General features: G+C 41.1%; 1 protein-coding gene across 3 annotated transcripts in view; it reads right to left on the bottom strand.

Annotated features, from left to right (window-relative positions):
- Positions 1–11,234: 11,234 nt before the first annotated feature.
- PROX1 (prospero homeobox 1) overlaps positions 11,235–20,758 on the bottom strand; it is a 68,420-nt gene continuing 58,896 nt past the window's right edge. For all 3 annotated transcript variants that reach the window (XM_075204241.1, XM_075204239.1, XM_075204240.1), the window contains exon 5: positions 11,235–19,162. In XM_075204241.1, coding sequence (XP_075060342.1) covers positions 18,977–19,162 — 186 coding nt within the window. In that variant the 3' untranslated portion in view covers positions 11,235–18,976. The remainder of the gene's footprint in view (positions 19,163–20,758) is intronic.

The raw sequence follows: 20,758 nt of genomic DNA, 5'->3' as shown, positions 1-20,758 counted from the left end.
TGTGATAAAGTCCACCACTCCCTTGTGAAAACTATGGTCCCGATGGGACTATTCGTTACCTCTTGTACATGGACCTTTCATGAATGTGCAATTGTATAGGTGTTTCTTCTATTCCAAGCTCTCAGAGAACTGTATTCAGCATCTCAATGTTGGTGTTTCAATTATAGAACATCGTCCTTGATTCGGAGCGGTTACTGTTGAGATTGTCAAATCATTTCGTTGTTCATGTTTCTTTTCTATATGTATTATTATATACTTAGGGAAGGCAAACATTTCTCACACAATTTTCTGCTAAAGTCAACACTAGACCATTAGAACCAAGACGGGATGTGGGGCAGTATGCGCACACAGGTATAGGGCCTATTACCTGGAATACTTGGGTTTTATTGGTTTGCCGATCAACAATTTTTCCAGAATTTGGAACATGTTAAAGTCTTCCCAAAAATAACTTTTAAAATCACAATTGTCTTTCCCTACACTACAAATGGAATTCCCCTCCTCTTTAAATTGTTTAGCAGCACTTTTCATAGTAACTGTAGGAAGGAAACATGGATTTTCTGTCTATGTGTAAAGAATAACTGTAATGTAGCATTTATTTACTGTTTTTCAGTTCTGCCATTTGGAACTTTCTGGATAATTGTTTGACAGATACCAGTCCCCGTACCTGTAATATATTTAAAGGGAAGATACACTTAAATAATATTTATTTTAAGATGTGCTCAATAAAAGAATAGCATCTCCATGTTTATGAGGTGTTGAGTTATAATCACTGCTTGGTAAATCGAAGCAAGTAATCCTTAATATCCATAAGCCTTGCCCTTCTCAGGGACTCGGTCCACTACATCAAGGACTGTGGCGTGCTTATGACCCTGATCTGCTTTGAACAGTCTTTCGATTGTGTTTCACATGAGTTTATACATAGCGCACTGCAGAGATGTGGGTGAAATGCTTTGTTCATATATTAACCTGATGTACCTTGACATTTACAGCTCTGTGTTGGTGTTATGACCTACGACTACCTAGATGAGCTTTTAGAACAGTTAGGGTAGAGATCTTCATCTATAGCAGCCGCCTTTCCCGTAGAGCTTTATGTGGTCACAGGTACTCAGATGCCCCCAGGTCTTAGGCTCAGAGTAGTAAAAGCTCATCAAATATAGCCGCAGTGCAGGTGAAATCAGGGGCGCTAGCCCAGGCTGGAGCACATGGTCAGAGGCAGGCTGAGGTCAGAGATCCGTAGCAGAAGAGCGAGGTCCAGAATACAAGCCAAAAGGTCATGGTCACAGGCAAAGAGGCAAGGTCCAAGGTACAGGCAGAGGGTCACAGCGGTAGATCAGGTAAACAGATATTCAAACAGCAGGTCATCAACAGTGCAGGACTGGAACACTATAACCGTCAGGGAGGCTAAGCCATCCCTGCCTTAAATACTGGTACTGGCCAATCAGGGCTTTTCCCTGCAAACACCCTCAGGCAGCAACTAATTAATTCCTGGCAGCTTAATTAGCCCACAGGCTGTAGCGCGCATACCCGGCTGTTCTATATTGCCGGGGCGCGATAGCTGTTAACTCAGCGTCCGGCCGTTGCCCTGGCCGAATACAGGATGTGACATCCCGGTCGTTATGGAGACGGCCGGGACGCTAGAAGGAGGCAGAAGTGAGTTGCGGCGGTGCCTGCAGCCACGGCGGCTCCTAATAGTTGGTGAATGGCTGGAAGACTGTCCCCTTTCCAGTTTTGCTGGGGTCAGACAAGGCTGCCTTTTTTCATCTCTTCATTTTGTTTTGTTGCATAGAGCTCTATGCTGTGTGCATCAGACAGAATGCAGAGATCAGAGGGATCACCGCACCGGGACCCGAACGTCGTGAAACCAAGAGCTGGCTCTACATGGACGACGGCACTGTCATCTATGCAGATCAACGTAACAGCACTCATCCAGACCTGAGAGAAGTCAGACACGATGCTCTTCGCCCAGTGGCATCTGTTATCCCGTTTCATTTCTCTTCACAATCAAGTCAGACTTCATCGTGATTCTTAGAGTCGTTTGGTGGAGAGGGTGCGGCCCTAAAGTGTTGGGAGTAGAAACTGGTGACAGAGAGAATATTGGACTGTGGAGCCTTAGAGACATTACCATAGAAGGGAAAGGACTTCTCATTCTGCAGTACATGGACCAGGTGTGGCCACCCTTTGCTGCGGTCTACAAGATCATTATGACAGTCTTCCACTTTATGGGCTTCACAATGGACAGAGTAAAGCAGTCAGTTATGTACAAAGAGCCCCTCAGAAGTGTGAAAGGGATACCTGAGCCTTCTTTGCATGTAACTGCATCCATAGGGCTCTGCTTGAGAGAAACAACGGCTCTGCTGGCAACTCCATGTCTTGCTTTTTTCTCCTGCTTCTTTGGTGTGGCTTTGGCTGGGATGAGTTGGCCAGCTCCATCCCTTACACCTGGAACACTCCCTGGTTTTACCTGGATATTGGACAATTTGTGAGACATCTTGAGGGAGTTAAACCACACTTGTGGAATCCTAAAACTGTCAACAAGCTCATCAGAGCTAAGGACACAATGGAGTCTATTCTAGGGCTCCCTGTAGCCACAGCAAAGACTGTTTGGGAGAATGTGGCCTCTAAGAGACTGACCAATAGACATAAAGACTTGGCATGATGGATGGCTATCCAGGAGGGATTGCCCCTCAGGACATTCATGCACGCCCAGAAACTGTGCAGGTATGTCTACTGCCCCTGGTGCATTGTCAGCTGGGAAACATCGCAACATATATTTGGGGCTGCCCTATGCACAGTGTGTCCAGGAACAGTCTTTCATACCACTTAATATTTTATGGACTATTTCCTGGCACCCATACTTATGGGGCAATCCATAAGGCCTGTGTTAGGGTTCTGTACAAAACCAATTCCTTAATTACAGCCATGGAGCCAGACACGTGATGTAAACATTTTAAACTGTTTATTGCAGAAAAGTATAGTCCAGGGTAGGCAAAATAAACAGTAAACAGTTCAGGCTGAATGGAACAATGGATTTCCAGATCTTGGGAAACAATCAGGTAAATAATAATGAAATGCAGCAAAACTTAACTGAAACCAGGAACAGAGACACATGCAGGTAATCCAGGAACAGACACATGAGCAGGCTAGGAACTTCAATGACCAGCAAAGGGTTTCAGGAAAAGAAAGGCATATATAGGCCACAGACAGGTGTGGATAATTAACTAGCAGTGTTAGTTAACCCCTGATAGCGGAACGTCCAGACAGCAGCTCCTCTGGAGAATCACAGATACTGCAGGGTAATGTCCACACAGGGTAACAAGGCAAATCATAACACAGGGTAAAATGCACACAAAGAATCAAGGCAGATCATAACATAGCCCCCCCTTTAAGGTTTCAGGTTTTTCTCCTCTTCTTTTTCTTTTTATAAGATCTCCCTGGAGACACAATTGGGCTCTTCTCTAATGGAGTACAGAGAAGACCCAATTCTTCAGAAGCAGAAGAATTGGCAAGTTCGTCCACTATCTCTCTAGTATCCTCTAAAAATTCGCTTTCAGAGACTGAGCCCCCGCCTAGATTCGGGAAAGGACCTTTTATTTTATGAGAAGATGGTGCTATGCCCATGAAGCCAGTAACCAAGGTTTGTTGTTTGTGATTGTTCTTTTTATTTTTTTAAAGATATAGGTTGACCAATGGAAGCAACGGACATCGATGATTTGTGAATAAGCTTAGGTGCTGAAACACAGGCTGGAATGGAAACAGAAGAACTATGACCAGGAAACTCAACTGTTGATGGAGAGTACTTCTTGCACACAGCGTTAACAAAGTCCATGGTATTATGGATAATGGGGTTATCGGAATTTAGAAGGGAGAAGGCCCAGGTCTGTGGCTCCCCTCTAAAACTCATGATTATGGAACCCACTTGGTTAAATTGGTTGGCAAAGTAATCTGGAGAGTCTTGAAACTGTTTCATGGAAATCTGAAGAACTGAAATAAACTGTTTGATGTCTCCATCAAAGAAGACTGGAGGAGGATCTGATGACTTGGAAGAGGCATCTGGGCATTCTGGCTCACTAGGAAACTCTGAGGAGTCCTCAACTTGAGCAGCAATCTCTGGAGAATCCCTCACTGGGACGGCAGAGCATAAGTACCCGACTGGGACGGCAGAGCAGGAGTCCCCGACTGGGACGGCAGAGTAGGAGTCCCCGACTGGGACGGCAGAGCAGGAGTCCCCGACTGGGACGGCAGAGCAGGAGTCCACGACTGGGACGGTAAGCTGGGCACATCTAACGGATAGCCCAGACTGAGCACACCACTCGGACTGTACAGCACTGTGAGGAGCCTCAGAGCAGACAGCACTATGAGGAGCCGTAGAGCAGACAGCACTGTGAGGAGCCGCAGAGCAGACTGCACTGTGAGGAGCCGCTGAGAAGACAGCACTGTGAGGAGCCGCAGAGCAGACAGCACTGTGAGGAGCCGCAGAGCAGACAGCACCAAGTGGTAACTCGGGCTGAACCACATAGAGTGGCAACTCGGGCTGAACCGCATAGAGTGGCAACTCGGGCTAAACCGTATAGAGTGGCAACTCGGGCTGAACCGCATAGTGTGGCAACTCGGGCTGAATCGCATAGAGTGGCAACTCGGGCTGAACCGCATAGAGTGGCAACTTGGGCTGAACCGCATGGACTGGCAACTCGGGCTGAACCGCATGGACTGGCAACTCAGGCTGCACCGCATAGACTGGCAACTCGGGCTGAACCGCATGGGACAGGGCCCTCTCTGGAGCAGACTGGAGGGACAGGGCCCTCTCTGGAGCAGACTGGAGGGACAGGGCCCTCTCTGGAGCAGACTGGAGGGACAGGGCCCTCTCTGGAGCAGACTGGAGGGATAGGGCCCTCTCTGGAGCAGACTGGAGCGACAGAGCCCTCTCTGGAGCAGACTGGAGGGACAGGACCCTCTCTGGAGCATACTGGAAGGGCAGCGCCCCCTCTGGAGCAGACTGGAAGGACAGCGCCCCCTCTGGAGCAGACTGGAAGGGCAGCGCCCCCTCTGGAGCAGACTGGAAGGGCAGCGCCCCCTCTGGAGCAGACTGGAGGGATAGGGCCCTCTCTGGAGCAGACTGGAGGGACAGGGCCCTCTCTGGAGCAGACTGGAAGGGCAGCGCCCTCTCTGGAGCAGACTGGAGGGGCAAAACCAATTCTGTACAAAACCAATTCCTTAATTACAGCCATGGAGCCAGACACGTGATGCAAACATTTTAAACTGTTTATTGCAGAAAAGTATAGTCCAGGGTAGGCAAAATAAACAGTAAACAGTTATTATTATTATCGTTTATTTATAAGGCGCCACAAGGTTTCCGCAGCGCCGTACACAATACAAACAATGGACAGTACAGGGAATAACAGTACAATACAATAAACGAGTAGTACCAAGACTTCAGAGGCTCCAGGCAAGGCAAGTGTATGGAGGTTGGAGCAGAAGAGAAGGTAGCGAGACAGGAGGGAGGAGGTCCCTGCTCATACGAGCTTACATCCTATAGGGAGGGTAGACAGACGACAGGCACAGAGGATGTCGGAGGAGGGGAGCAAGCGCTCCCCTCTACTGAGGAGTGGAGTGAGGAGAGTGAGCATGGAGAGAGGGTTAGGTAGAAGTTCAGGCTGAATGGAACAATGGATTTCCAGATCTTGGCAAACAATCAGGTAAATAATAATGAAATGCAGCAAAACTTAACTGAAACCAGGAACAGAGACACATGCAGGTAATCCAGGAACAGACACATGAGCAGGCTAGGAACTTCAATGACCAGCAAAGGGTTTCAGGAAAAGAAAGGCATATATAGGCCACAGACAGGTGTGGATAATTAACTAGCAGTGCTAGCTAACCCCTGATAGAGGAACGGCCGGGCAGCAGCTCCTCTGGAGAATCACAGATACTGCAGGGTAATGTGCACACAGGGTAACAAGGCAAATCATAACACAGGGTAAAATGCACACAAAAAAACAAGGCAGATCATAACAGCCTGGAGCAATATGAACTGTGTTAAAGATGCTTTATGGTTTGTCAGGAACCGCCTCATATTGAAAAAGGAGAAGATGTCTATCCATGAGCGTCATGGGCTGATCCATAGCCTGCTAAAAGACTATTCCATCATGACAGTCCTGAGGAAAAGGACTGAAATCTCTCCTTCTTCCCCTTCTCTGTGTCTGTTTCTCAATAAAGCTTCAGGCCTGTGATCACCCTCCCTCGCTGTGATGCAGTATACTTGAATGTAATTTTTTATTTATTATGTTTTTTGTATATGCAAAATAAAGTATACATTTTTCAATAACAAATATATTGAGTGAAATGCACACCTTTTTCTCTCATATATATATAGCTCTGAGTGTAATACTTGTCGCAGCTGCTTAGCCACGCTTTTTATTTCTCTACCCACGTAGTAGGGACAAAGTCCAAAGTCATCCTGCTTTAGGCAGATTCACAAAGCAACCATGACCGCGTAGACTTCAGACCACACATTTAGCCAAACTTGCACCGCCCTACGCCCTAAAGTGAGACAAACCTCACCCTGCATCAGTGTCTCTCCTATTATAAAAGAGCAACATCATCTTTTTTCCAGTTCACTACCTTCTTTCACCAGTTGGTTCACTCATAGCAACCGGCTCTGTTGACAAGAAGAGCTGCTTAGAACACTGAACCATACCCCACACTGTCCTAATTTAGGTGGGACAGTACAATTGGGGCTTCATTCGACATAGGCCAGAGGATGGGAGGCTGGAGCTGCACAGATGCGCCCTCCCACAAATTTTGCTGTGGGGCCCATTTATGGGTGTTCCTGCCCTGCACAGGAATTTCATCTTCATACTAGGAAAACATGTACAAATAATAAAATACATTCAACTTCTTTCATTATTCCCATAGTTACTTACACCGATTGTTTTTCTTCTTTTTTGCTCCACAATAAAATTAACATCTTCTCTTTGAGCATAGATGTGAAATATGTTTGCTCTATTCACGTTCTGACTAAGAACAATGGTGGATACTTATGTTTTAATTCCCTACCTCCTCAAAAATATTCTGGGACCATCTCTTCTGGGTTGGTGTAAGTGGGAATACATTTGATGGAGAGGAAACAAAGTAAAGGAATTGGAATTCTTTGTGATTTTAGAACCACCTTCTGTATGACATTCATTAATTTTTCTTAGTTTTTTTGTTATTCATTCATGTCTGTGTGATTAAGTGACAGCTATAGAAAAAGGTGTCAATGCCATGCACAATGGGTGCCAATAACATGTTGTGCATTGAAGCATACTGGGACAAACTGGGACCATTTTTTATCTTTATGTTTTACACTTTATAGAGAGTCAGTTTATGGATTTGCAGAATAGTACAGCAAATGTGGAGCAGCGAGAGAGACAGTTCAGTCTTGTCTCTGCATTCAGGAAGCAGGAATTGCTGGGTGAGGGGAATACCAAATTGGAAGAGGTTGCACTAGCTGATGTAGGAGATGCTGAGAGAATGAATAAGTTTTGGTTGCATCCTGGGTAAGAAAAGGGCGTATTCTGGCACTATTTTGAAGATGAATGTGACAGGACTGGATGTGAGGAATAAAGCAAATGGTGGAGCCACGTTTGATACCAAGGTAGTGGAGGGAGCCTGCATTCTATTTTTAACGGATGAGCATACAGTACAAGTTTGACAAAAGAAAGTGTCCATATATGCATTAGGATGGACATTTGGGTTTTTAACTGTTCACAGACTGGATAGCTAGGTGTCAGTTTGTGTGAACCCTCGCTGTCTGTGCATGCCACCGTCTACATCACCACTTACCCATCCAGTGGCGGATCCAGGGGGCGCTATCGCGCCCCTCCCTAGCAGGGGCTTGCTGCCGGCGGCTGCAGACTATGTGCAGGTCCGTTCGGCAGTGACAGGAAGGGAGTGTGTGCTGCCCGGCTGCTCCGATTGTGTTTAAAACACAATCAGAGTGGCCGGGCCTGAATCTGCTGAATGGACCTGCACATGGTGTGCAGCCGCTGGCAAGCTTAGCTGTCAAAAAGGGGGCGGGGCTAAACCCCCCCTAAATCGCCCCCGGTACAATCACATTCTAGATCTGCCCCTGTACCCATCTACTGTTTTGCATAACCACACCCCTATATTAAACACATGACAGAAGAGCCTGCTTTACCAGTTATGTTGGAGGGGGTACATTTGCCCTAGAGGACAATTTGCCTAGAAACGGCCTTGGTGTTGGGTACTTCCCAGTGTGCTTCTACTCCCATCCTGCACATATACAGCAGACCAATATGCAACTGTCAAAATGTGGAAATGACAAAGCTTTAATATTGTATCTGTCTGTCTGTGTGACATCACTACTTTTTAATTGAATAAAACTCTTGTGCTTTGGAACCATAGCGATCGCAAGTAGTTGTTATGTACTATTAAATCACAAATTACAACAAAACCTAACAGAGTATTAGGTTCACTTGAATGTTTTGTAATGTTAAATACATCACACGTTAAATAAATTGGATTACGCAGCTGCTATTGCAGTACTATCTGTACAATATGTGAACTTTGTTGTTTTTCAAATTGCTGGGACCTTTTATAATGAGTCATTTACCTCCTTGTGCTCCAGAAATGGATTCACTGAACAAATCCATCTGTAAGCAAGTATGTAAGGTGATTGCAAAGATCAAGGGAAGTCTTAGAGAAGTGGAGAATTAAGAGTGTTCACATAGAAACATGGATAATGAAGGTTGAATAGAACCATCACAGTTATGTTGTCGGACAGTGATTTCAGATTTGAGAAATGTTGCATACAATAGTTTGAATGAATTAAGATTCCCCTGTTCACAGTGGTATGTGAATGTGTTGAGCAAAATAAATACAAAAAGAGTAACACTTATGTATTAGCTTTGCATTTGATCTTGAAAATTATTTTCTGTATTTTCCTTTATTAAAGGGGGTGTCTACTCTAAAACTATGTCATTCCTGGAATCCCCAAGTGGCAGAAATGTGAATGTCCTGTACAATAATTGTATTATGATCATGTCTCCCGTATGTAAGGCACCTGAGAAACATAGTTTGCTATTGACTTACACATTTTGGGATAGATGTGTTATCACTTCTAAAAAGGAAAAGTGGAGGTGCTGGCCATAGCAACCAATCAGGTTCTAGCTAGCATTTATCTTGTATTCTACAAAAAAAACAACAGTTAGAATCTGAATGGTTGCTATGGGAAACACCTCCTTTTTAGAAGGTGTGACTCCATTATGTTATTTGGAAATCAGCCGCTATTGAATCTCACTGTACAATACAAAATGCAGCAGTATATTTTATCTCACTCTTTATACCATAGGTCAATACTGGATTGTAATAAGAGTGGTTTTGACAGTAGCAAGGAGAAAAACAGTTTTGATTACCACCATATCTTCTTTAGGAAACCAAAAGAACTCCCTCCATGTAATTCAGAATCCTTTATTTATATTTAAAATGGGCATGTTACAATCGGTGATATCTAATAAAGTTATTCTAAACACTGGTGGGTTGATTGGCTGCTATCAAAACTGACCAGTCTCTCTCTGTCTGGGTGTATGTTGGGGAGTTTGGACTGTGGGCTCCAGTGGCGCGGGGACTGATGCGAGTTCTCTGTACAGCGCTGCGGAATTAGTGGCGCTATATAAATAAATGATGATGATGATGTGATGACATTTCTGTGTCGGGCTTTCCATAGAAGGTATTACCTAGAAAAAGGCTATTTTTATGTTACGTCAACTTTTTCCCATATTTGTGGGTCATTTTAACATAAAAAAAACCTTGAATGTTTAATACCATCACTCTTCAAAATGCTGGAGTGTATTCTGCTGCCCTATCACTAAGTTGGTCTACGTGACATGACTATATTTGACCATACTCCTTTACCCATTGGATGATATAGCAGTGTAGGCATCCATACTGGATTCTCTCTGATCCTGTGTGGTCCACATTGGGGCTAAATGAAACTTGGAGGAATAAAAGAGTGGAATGGGTTTTTAGGCATGAAAATAATTAGGTGCTGGTGGTGAAGTATCTCTCAGAGCCGAAGACGGTCTTAATCCACCACTGCCATAATTACTGAAAAAACTATAATCTTTGGTTTTGTTATGTCAAAGTGTAATAATGTTTTCACATGTTGACCCTTGTATCAGATATAAGGAGCCTACTGGAGAACCTCATGGAACTACAATATCCCGTCTGAGCTTGGCAACAAGAACCGTGGAAGCCTTGGTGGTCTGCTCCAGGTACAATTGCAGGCAGTTTGGATAACTGGTGCAACCAATGAGATCTTTGCTTTATCATTTGCTAAATACTATTAGATCAATGGCCATCATCAAACTAGTTACAACACCTTTTAGCTGTGCCCCAGATTTGACAAATGCTGCCCAGCAGCTAGTGAACACCAGCCACTCCAATAGAAAACCTGTACGATCTTCCCCAGTATGCCACTGTTCATTATAGAGAAAAATGTACATAAACTCAGAAATAAATCTAAGTAACTACAATGAGCTTGTAATTTATATTTTATTTTGCACAAGCTTGCATATATACTGCACATACATTCAGTTTAGAGAAGATGGAAGGCACACAAGGCAATTGAACTACTGAATTTTTTTTTAAGTGGTACAAAGCGAAAAAGGTAAAAGTCTGGAGAGAATACAAAAGCTTAAAACACACTAAATAAAATACCCTGACCCCTCCCCGCCCTTCCCCACCCTATCCCCCATCTGCATTTTATTCTGTAATTTAGTAGCTGCCAAGCATCAATTTTGGAAATCAATTGTCTACTTCAACCATTTTTTTCTTCCATGTATGAAATGGCCATTTTTATTTTAATTGTGTAATCAAATATCATAACAGTATATCCTTGGCAATACAAAAAAATGTACACCTTCATCAAATAAATTAGGATAAATTAAAACCAATAAATTATGCAAAGTTTTCAGAACATCTGACAGACACATCCACAGTTGAAAAATTGCCTCTAACTACAAAAAGAAAAAAAAAGAAACTTCATTCATTAAACTATCTTAAAATTATATGATCTTCATTACAAAAAAAGAGCATAATAATGCTATATACAACATATTGCTAAATAATATAAAGGCAGTATTTCATCACAATTCATAATTATTTACACACACGTAAAGACTGAAGATTTTATTTAATTTATGTTTCAAACCTTCACTCATCTGAGTAATGCCAGATTTTTTTTTTTCTTCTTCTTTTTTAATCTATCAAAACAGCGAGAGCAAGCCACTGATATCAAGAGTTGGTTTAAAATATACAGTACTTATAAACAATTATTATAGCATAGTAGTTTTGGCTGAGATAAAAGGGGCTGAGATGAAAGGACCTTATTGGTAATAAAAATCCTGCGTAGAAATCATTTTGAACAGTTTGTACAGAACCCGACTGGGTTAAGTCGCAATGCTGTGCAGTGCTCCCCTAAAGGGCACGGTGCCTTCCAGTCTATAAAACTTAAGATTTATCATAGTCAAAAGAGATTGTGCTAAGTGCAAGAAAACCGCTTCATTCTCAAAATGCAGCTTTCGTTTTGTTTTAAGAAGGGAATATTTAAAAAAACAAAAACAATATCAACTCGAGATGTTAAATATACAACTAGGAGCAGAAATAAAATATACTGTAGCAAATAGATACACAATGGATTTAATATACTGTATAGAACATATCATACATTTAGCAAATAGATTTTTTTTTTTTTCAAGGGGTTTTCACGAATAATGCGTCAGTTTTATAAAACACTGTTCATTTTTATTTTACAACGCTGCTGGTGAAGTTGTTGTTTATTTTTTTTTTTAACAAAGAAATTACTACTTTTATGCATTTATTTTCTTAAGTGTTGCAATGGCCTGTTGGTCACCCTAGTAGTCACTGTATAACAGGCTTCTAAGTCTACAGATAAGTCTTTCTGTATCATATATATATATATATATATATATATATATATATATATATATATATATATATATGATATATATACGTATATATAACATTTTTTGTATTTTTCTATGTACACCTTAATATTTATGCATACTGAAATATAGCACTGCTTTTAAAACGTAGAATGCTAAATTTTCAACAAAGCAAGTTACAGCCGTCATCTTTATTTTTTAACATTTTGTTTTTTATACAAACAAATTTAAATGTCTTTATTTTCAATTCCCTGTTAAAGTACATAATCAAATATATACACTGTTTTATAAAAACCACCCCCCCCCCTTCCGTTTTGTACATTATATTCACCCACACTCAAGTAAAACCAACACGATATTTCACATACATAATACTCAGAGGCACAACGCGACCCATGGGGAAAGTGACAACTAGATCCAAGTATCTTTCACTTGACTGGGAAATATCAGGACTTACAGTAATAATCGAATGTGCTGCATTTGTAAATCGAATGGTATTGCCACACATGTAATAAATGTGTTAAAATGACACTAGGACAACAAACATATATAAACTATAAGGCTTCAATAAAATTGTGATGATAGCACAAATATACTGTAATCAGAGTAATGAAAGCAGATCTCTGATTGGTTGTTACAGAATATTTGTACTATTACATTGTCCACTTCGGAACAGCGCCCCCTCTTTTGTTACATGTTGTAACAATATCTTGTTACTTCTTATGTTAGCTGTTCTGTGGGGGTCCTCGCACTCTGAACCCCCCGCCTCTCTGATAATGATTGCTGGAGATTTGCAGTCATGGGGAGAATTTATCTTTCAGTGTTGGAGGACTATAAACTCCTGAAGGACTGAACCTGCCAGGATGGTAGGTGTGTGCTGCGAATCTGATTGGATGGCCACAGAGCATCCAATCAGAAGCTGCCTAACTTCTGTATTCTGCATTACTTTTCTGAATTTCCCACCCAGGTCCATAAGTGTTACGCGGAGGGATGTAATAACAGAAGAGGGAGGGTGTTTCCAAAGTAGACAACCCACTTAAGTAAGCCATTGTGATCTCACAAAGAGAGAACCCTCTCTCTGGGGCAGATTCAATTCTGCGCGAGGTGCTGCCTCCATCTTCAGATGTGCATATTTCTGGCTATTACGGTATGAAACCTCCGCTCATTTTTCTGCGCAGGGATGAGAAGGTAAATGAGCTGAGATTTCTGTAAAATCTCTGTCGCAGTGTGTCTCCACGGACCGTTCCAAACACATATGGCGTCACCTTGTGCCGAATTGAATCCGCCCCTCTGTGTTGCCCTCGCTCTGTATATTTGTGCTTATACAAAGAGTATATCACATCTTAGCAAATATTGCTTTTGCCGCTAATTTCTTAGGCTTCAGAAGATTTGCACCAGATTTATGAAAAATACAAAAATTAAAGGTCAGGACTGTTGAAATACTTAAATGTAGCTAAATAGGTCAAATAATTACCACAAAAAACTATTTTCTTGAATGCACCTCCCCTTTTTATATCACATTAAGTATGCATAGATAATAAACAGCCAGAAAAAGTATAGCGCTTATTGCAGCTGTTGAAAATGGAAATTTATAGCAGGCTTCAGGCAACCTTCTGGCTCATCAGCTGTTGTGGAACTACAAGTCCCAGAATGCCTTGAAAGACACATTTGAGTGGCTCTTACTTCCAAACAGCTACCTCAGATGTATATGATGGACTTGTAAGTTGTGCAAGGCAGAAGACAGGGAGCACTTGTACATTACAGAATCTATATTTGCTGGTGTGTTCAGGATTTATAGGCACATCACTATATAACTAAAACAAGAGAATATATAAATGGCATGATGTAGTCGATGACCTACCGCAGTGATAGATGACCTTGAAGTTACTTTTTTTTCCATCCATGGATAACCCTTGTGCCCAGAGCCCTAATATCTCATCTCCATTCACTCCCTGATAAGTACACAAGCAAAACAGCCATAACTCAGCTGTAAATCACCTTAGAAATGCCTAACTTATCTGACCAGAGATTTATGACACAGCAGCCTTCAAATATTGATGTATTCTTAGGCTGCAGGATGAGCACCAGGCTGGAATCCAGGAGCATTTTACGGAGAAAACAAATCACAGCTTTATTTGTGAAAACCGCGGTGCAAACAGCAATCATGTGCTGAAACCAGAGCAACTAACCCCCGTATCTATTGGTTACTATGGTTCATAGCACATTTAAACTACAGGTATCATGTTCTAAATAAAGATGAAGCATTATTACACCGAGGTCTACTGCAAGTGGTACGTAACGTGAAAAACTGTAAGTTTACGCAAACATAAAAAATGTCATCTGTGTTTCCACCTTTCAGATTACTTTCATTTATTGTCTTGCGCATACCCTCCTACAATACTTACTAGATAAAAATGCTGTCTATTTCTACCTTCCTTCTGTGTTTTTCAGTCATGTGTCTATATCATCAGGTAGTGTACTTTGCTATACACTGGGATAGAAGACAGTGCTATGTAGACACTGTCGTAGCCAATGCAGTGAGTTTGGTCCTAATTAGGAAAGAAATAAACAGCTCTGATTATATAAAGACATAGCTGAAAAGCACACAAACAATACAAGGGAAAAAACAAAGGATTTAGTAAAAGGAGGGATAGGTACAAGAAAATAATTTAAAATAATCTACTACTATAAAACTATAGTCTCATGAAGAAAATGACCTGTAGGACAGATCACATACAGATATTTACGCGTGTGCTTTTAAAACTATGTAATGTTGTATCAATCACTGCTATTTCACAGAACCTGCCCCTAATTGATGAGCTATAGTATTGCCACTAGAGTATATTATGTAGTATTGTGTGCTTACTCCATTGCCAGTACTTGTATATAATGACACAACATCATAAGATTATTCTGGTTAATTTGAAATCAGCAGTTTTTTTTGTGCTGATCATAACTACTTTCATACATTTCAATATCTCAGCATTATTTGCTGTGAATTAAGTGAAATTGCAGAGATCAGGTTAAAAGGATACATTTTAACATTTCAAAGTCATAATGTGAAATTGAAATGATTAAAATATAGTGTATCTGTGGTCTAGACATGGTGGAGGTAGCCATTTTGCAGGTGGGTCAATATTTATGAGATATTTAGGAACGCAGCCTATCAATTCACTGCAGATTAGGAACGGGCGGAATCACAGAGATAGGGTGTAGATTTATCAAAGCTTCTCAAATGTAAAAGTGGAAATGTTGCCAATAGCAACCAATCAGATTCCAGCTGTCATTTTGTAGAATGTACTAAATAAATGATAGCTAGAATCTGATTGGTTGCTATGGGCAACACCTCAATTTTTCCTTTTTAGAAGGTTTGATAAATCTACCCATCAGCCTGTCAATTCACTGGGTATTTATTGACATCTACGCCTCAGTGATGTCACTACCTTTTACTAAGTTGATAGGCTACATTTACATGAATATTGGTTGAGCCCATAAAATGGCTGCCTCCACTGTGTAAGCCTGTTGGGTACATTTTTAGCAGGCTTTTGTCTAACAACGTGATGGGTACAATTTGAATGGGCTTTTTTCTAGGAAATGTTTAGATTCTAGTAAAGGTACACATCATGTTACTTGGGTCTTGTACAGAAAGGCAGCCTGCAAGTGATTGTAGTGTTTAACCCTTTCCTCTCTGGATGACGTGTGTTATAATCATACCTCGTAAACTTTACACTGACAATTTACAATCTGTGTGCACAATAAAGTTAAAGTGCTTCAGTTCAAAATGTTATAATTTACCTCTACCCTACAGCTAAAAAAAAAAAGAATTATGTTATAATTAAGTTATTATGCTAGAAATTTTCTATACAAACTATTTCCCCCATAATTTATTAAGTATTGATTTATAAATCACAGGAATCAAATTAGACCAAGTGTATAAATCACTAGGCCAAGTGAGATGCTACAGATAATAGCAGTCCATGTCCTCTGACATGAAATACGCCATGACAGCCCAGCTCCTATCACAGGAAATAGCAGATACAAGATGGCCGACGGGACATTAGCCAACAGGCCACTCTTTCTGTAAAGAATCACTTGTCACCATCCAAGATGGACTCAATTACACAATTTCTATCTCCAAAAAATCAAAATGGTGCCTACTCACGGCACTCACAAGAGCAGCCATACTTTTACGCACTGTTCACAAACTGCAAGAGCACCAAGGTATATTTTTTTGTTACAAAATGGGACATAGAAATGTGAGGTTTAAATTGGAGATTTGTAGTATATGCACTAAAAGCGTAGGTAACCACCAGCCACATGGAAACTATTATTAGGATGAAGCTGATGGACTGAACAACAACAGGACGTCGCTGGTTGTGTAGCTCGCCCTAACATGGGATGTATCCAACCCTGATAAGGCCATTTTGGGCAGGTACATACTGCTCCTGTCCAGAAATCTGGCTGCATCACAATAAAGGTTACAATGTGCCTGGGGGGTCACCTATGCCTTTTAACCAATATTCAATCTGTTGAACATTTTATTAAGATTTATAGAGTTACAGTCTAGGCCCAAATAGGACAATGATTCTAAACCAAAACGTAGCTATATCCAAAAATTACCTCTAGTTATTGTTGCTACATTACAGTCCCTACTTCTTTTATTGCCATTGTTGACAAATAAACGTGTTTTACATAAGCTACGTATAAAATATCAAGTGTGATCGACCTGAAAGTGTCAGAAAAACATCTCTTCCTTTCACATCTGAATTGATTGTGCATCCGACATTGGATGCTTGTATCCAGATCTTGCAAAATAGATTAGGGGAAGTTAATAATTACATGAAAGTCAAAGGTATGTTAAAAAAGGATTTAATAAGTGCCAATGACACGGCCACTAGGGAACATAGGGCATCTTCTAACATTTCATGACAAATAAAGTCTAAACTGGCGTTAGAAGATCCTTTTATAGTAGTGCTTCCTTCATTTTCTGTCCAAATAGTTTCCTAGGACAGATTTGGTTCACATTTATAATACAGTATGTTAATTAAATGTATAGGGTACATGAAAATTGTAAAATAACGATGTCTTCATCGAAACAGTCTATTTATTTGTAGACTTGTGGAGAAAAGTCATACAGACATTACAGAATAAACTAGAGGTAATTCAGTAACCCTATAGGATCACGGAATAATTCCTCAGCACGTTCAGTAGCAAATTATTGGATAATATTTGACATAAAGATGAGTTATAGTTAGAAAAGCAGATTCTACTGATAAAACTCTGTGTGTGTGTCAAAATCAGCTTATGATATAGGATCCTGTTACAGTACACACAAAGGTGTGCAGGTTAAATCAGCTAATGAAGCCAAATAAAGATTCACTATCACTGTATCTTCTCCTATGCTACAAGTTTGATGAAATTCCTATACAGAAGCGCCATTTACTAAATACGCATTAAAGTTCTTTATCACATTTTTTTTTTATTTAAATTCCCCAAATTCTAGAGGGGATAGCAGCAAAATTTTAACTTATTTAGTTTCCAGTGAAGACAGGAATTGTACTAAAGCTCCCACTAGTAGTTCACAGTGACAGGATGACTTGCTATGGTGCACATGCTATAGGCACGCATTGTCTTTGCACAACCCTTACACGAGACAGATCGGTGCTTTCAGTCAAGTCATTCCTATCCGAGGGAACGTAATCAGTGCTCGTGGTGTCGCCTAACAGGCGTGCACCACCTGAAACCAGTCTTTTTTTGTGGCAATAACAGAGAAAAAAAAAAACATCTGTAGTGTAATTTCGCAAGGATTTAACCCAAGGACCTGCACAGAATTCAGAATTTGAACACTAAAATGTTCTGTATTGTGTCACCTACTAAAGTCAGTAGATTTGTGCCATAAGGTGAATTTCCTGGTAGACTGTATAGGCAGAAGCCCCTTCCGTACACAAAATGGTGGTACTGTCCTTTCAGTACACAAAATGGTTGTACTGTCCTTTCAGTACACAAAATGGCAGCTGGACTGCTGACACGTTTGGTCAAGTATCAGAAGAATGTTATCATTCTTATATGTGACATTTATAGGTTACCATCTCTAAAAGCACACCGTGACACTGCCAGAATAATCCAAAATAAGATGAAATGCCTTCCCTCCTGTCATGTCTTTTCAGGAGTTTCTGGGTTAAAGTGTGGATGTCATCTACAAAGAGTGGCAGCAGCCATTTTGTAGGAGCACCAATATTCAGCTTGTCAATTCACTACAAACTAGAGACACCACAGAGGTATGAGACACTTTGTGCCTCAGTGACCCCCCTGGTACCTAGTAAATTGCTAGTTTGCATTCTCATGAATAATGGTGCAGTACACAAAATGGCCATGTGTTTTATACCCTCAGTGTAGATGACAGATACACTTTACATCAGGCCTGGCCAACCTGAGGTTCTCCAGATGTTGTGAAACTACAAGCCCCATCATGCTTTGCAAGTAGATAGCCAGCCGATGGCTGGCAAAGCACTCTGGAACTTGTAGTTTCACAGCACCTGGAGAGCCACAGGTTGGCCAGACCTGCTTTACATCATCATCACCCAAATGATAAATACGCTTAACAAACCAGCTGATTTTTCTTTTTTAGAATAAGATTAGAAACCCGCAGAATGACAAAAATAACAGTGCATACATAGAATTGTGTTTCGCAGGTCACATTGAAATGCCCTAATATACTATATACATGTCAGTCTCCTCTCCCTGCTTTCCGTACTGTGCTCAATAATATTAGGGAGCCCAAGAAACCATTTAGTGAAGGATGATGTATAGAATAGCTCCTCACTTCACAATTAAAAAAAAAAAAAGGATATAAATAAATTACATTACAGAATCTATAGGCATGTGTATTGCAAGTACACATGGATGTACAGTTTAAATCACACACTCGCACACGGAATCTGGGGCGTTAAAGGAGAAAGGGGGCGAGGGATAAAAAAGTCAGTTTTGTACATTCAGAACCGGCAGTGGAACTATCACTCATGAAGTAGCTCTTGTAGACAGTTGGGGGAACGAAAGATATCAGGGACTTCGCTGTCCAACTTGCAGATAACCTTATATATGGCCTTCTTCCAGGAAGGATCAACGTCTTTGCCGGCTATGATGGCATTGAAAAACTCTCGTAATGTGATCTGTGCCACTTCCAGGAATCTCTCCGGAACCTGCTGATACAAGGAGACAATGGTATTAATACAGTTTTCAGTTTCAAGTCCTCGATTCTTCAAAGGAAAATTAGACAGTTCTTCCCAGTGAGGAGAGGGCTTACCAGGCACCTGCACATTCTAATTGTGGCAGACGTCCATTGTCATCTGCATTTAAGAGCGCTATTTATAGAAAGGTTTTAATACCAAATGTTCATCTTTGTAAAATAATAGGGAAGGAAGATAAGCCTGTGAAGGCTGGAGACCTTTATAAGAATCCCTCTACAGCATTAACAGATTGCTGCAGATATGAGAGGCATAATAGGTATTGTACTACTTTGGTCTGCTATGCATATTACCATAGAGATCAATAACTCATATACTTGTAACATAATGCTCTCTTTACCCTCTTTGAGTAGAGAGTGAAGCACAGAGCGGGTAAGGATGTAAATACTCTGCTGTCGAATGCCACTCTCATTGGTGTACTGTATTATAAAGAAAAATTTGGCTTATTTAATAATATAGTGCTATGTTCATATATGTGCAGTAACCCATGGCAACCAATGAGACGTTTGCGCTAAATGTTTTTTAAAAAAATCTTTAGTTACAACTTAGGTGGTTGCTATGGGTTACGGAACATTAAAGATGGTCACACGCAGGAAAATGGAGCGACAGGTTCTTCGCTAAATATGCCACACACGTGGGTGACAGAATCGGATGACATCCAGCTAAGTGGGGTTGGGTGTCTGGCTCACCTCCAGCCTGGTAGTGCCCATGGAAGATTACCACACATACAGACCAACAGAAGTCATGCCCGATAATGACCCTAAATCTCTATTGTGTTTATAGCGGGGTAACACACGCTGAAATATTGGGCCAATTGTCTGTGATATCACAGAGCGTGTGGGCGGCTTTAAATTATATGCACCAGATTATTAAATAGCCATATTCAGTATCAGTGTCATCATTATTAAAACTACTAGGCAAAAAATACTTATTTAGCAAGAAAGTTGAAAGGTTTTAATAAACAATCTACATCCCTCCCCAACAAAAAAAATTCTACCTGAGGCAGCTGCCTCATCACAGGAACACCCTAATGTTAGAAACCACACACTGGCGAAGTTTATATCTAGCACAAAATGATCTTCACTTTCACCATAAGAAGAGTGAATAAAAAGTTGATGATTCCTCTGCTGCGGCTTGTTCTGCACTGCGGGTGTTAGAGAATAAGCCCTGCACAGGTTTTTATGCATGGAACTAAGTGCTGAGGACTCTTACTTGCCATCTAGGGACTCTTTATAGATGCCCGTTGAATATGAATATTTAACATTAAAGCATGTTTACAGCTAATATGCACTGCCGGTCTGTGTGGCTAGGATTCCTTAAACAAATGCCAATAAAGGGAACAGCTCCAGAGGGCAGCTGTGGGCTGAGAAATGATGCATACATACGCTGTTACCCAAACTCTATTTTGCAACTTAGCAGAAAAAAAAAAACTTTGCACATTTTAATTCAACTAGAGTGCAGCTAGATCAACTGCGACCTTGCTGCGGGACTACAAGTCCAAGCATGTCGTGCCAATCAAAGGCTGCCAGTGCATGCTGGGACTTACAGTTC

Source organism: Mixophyes fleayi, chromosome 3 (genome assembly GCF_038048845.1).
Source record: "Mixophyes fleayi isolate aMixFle1 chromosome 3, aMixFle1.hap1, whole genome shotgun sequence".
Lineage (NCBI taxonomy): Eukaryota > Metazoa > Chordata > Amphibia > Anura > Limnodynastidae > Mixophyes > Mixophyes fleayi.
This window is presented reverse-complemented; position numbering and strand designations above follow the sequence as displayed.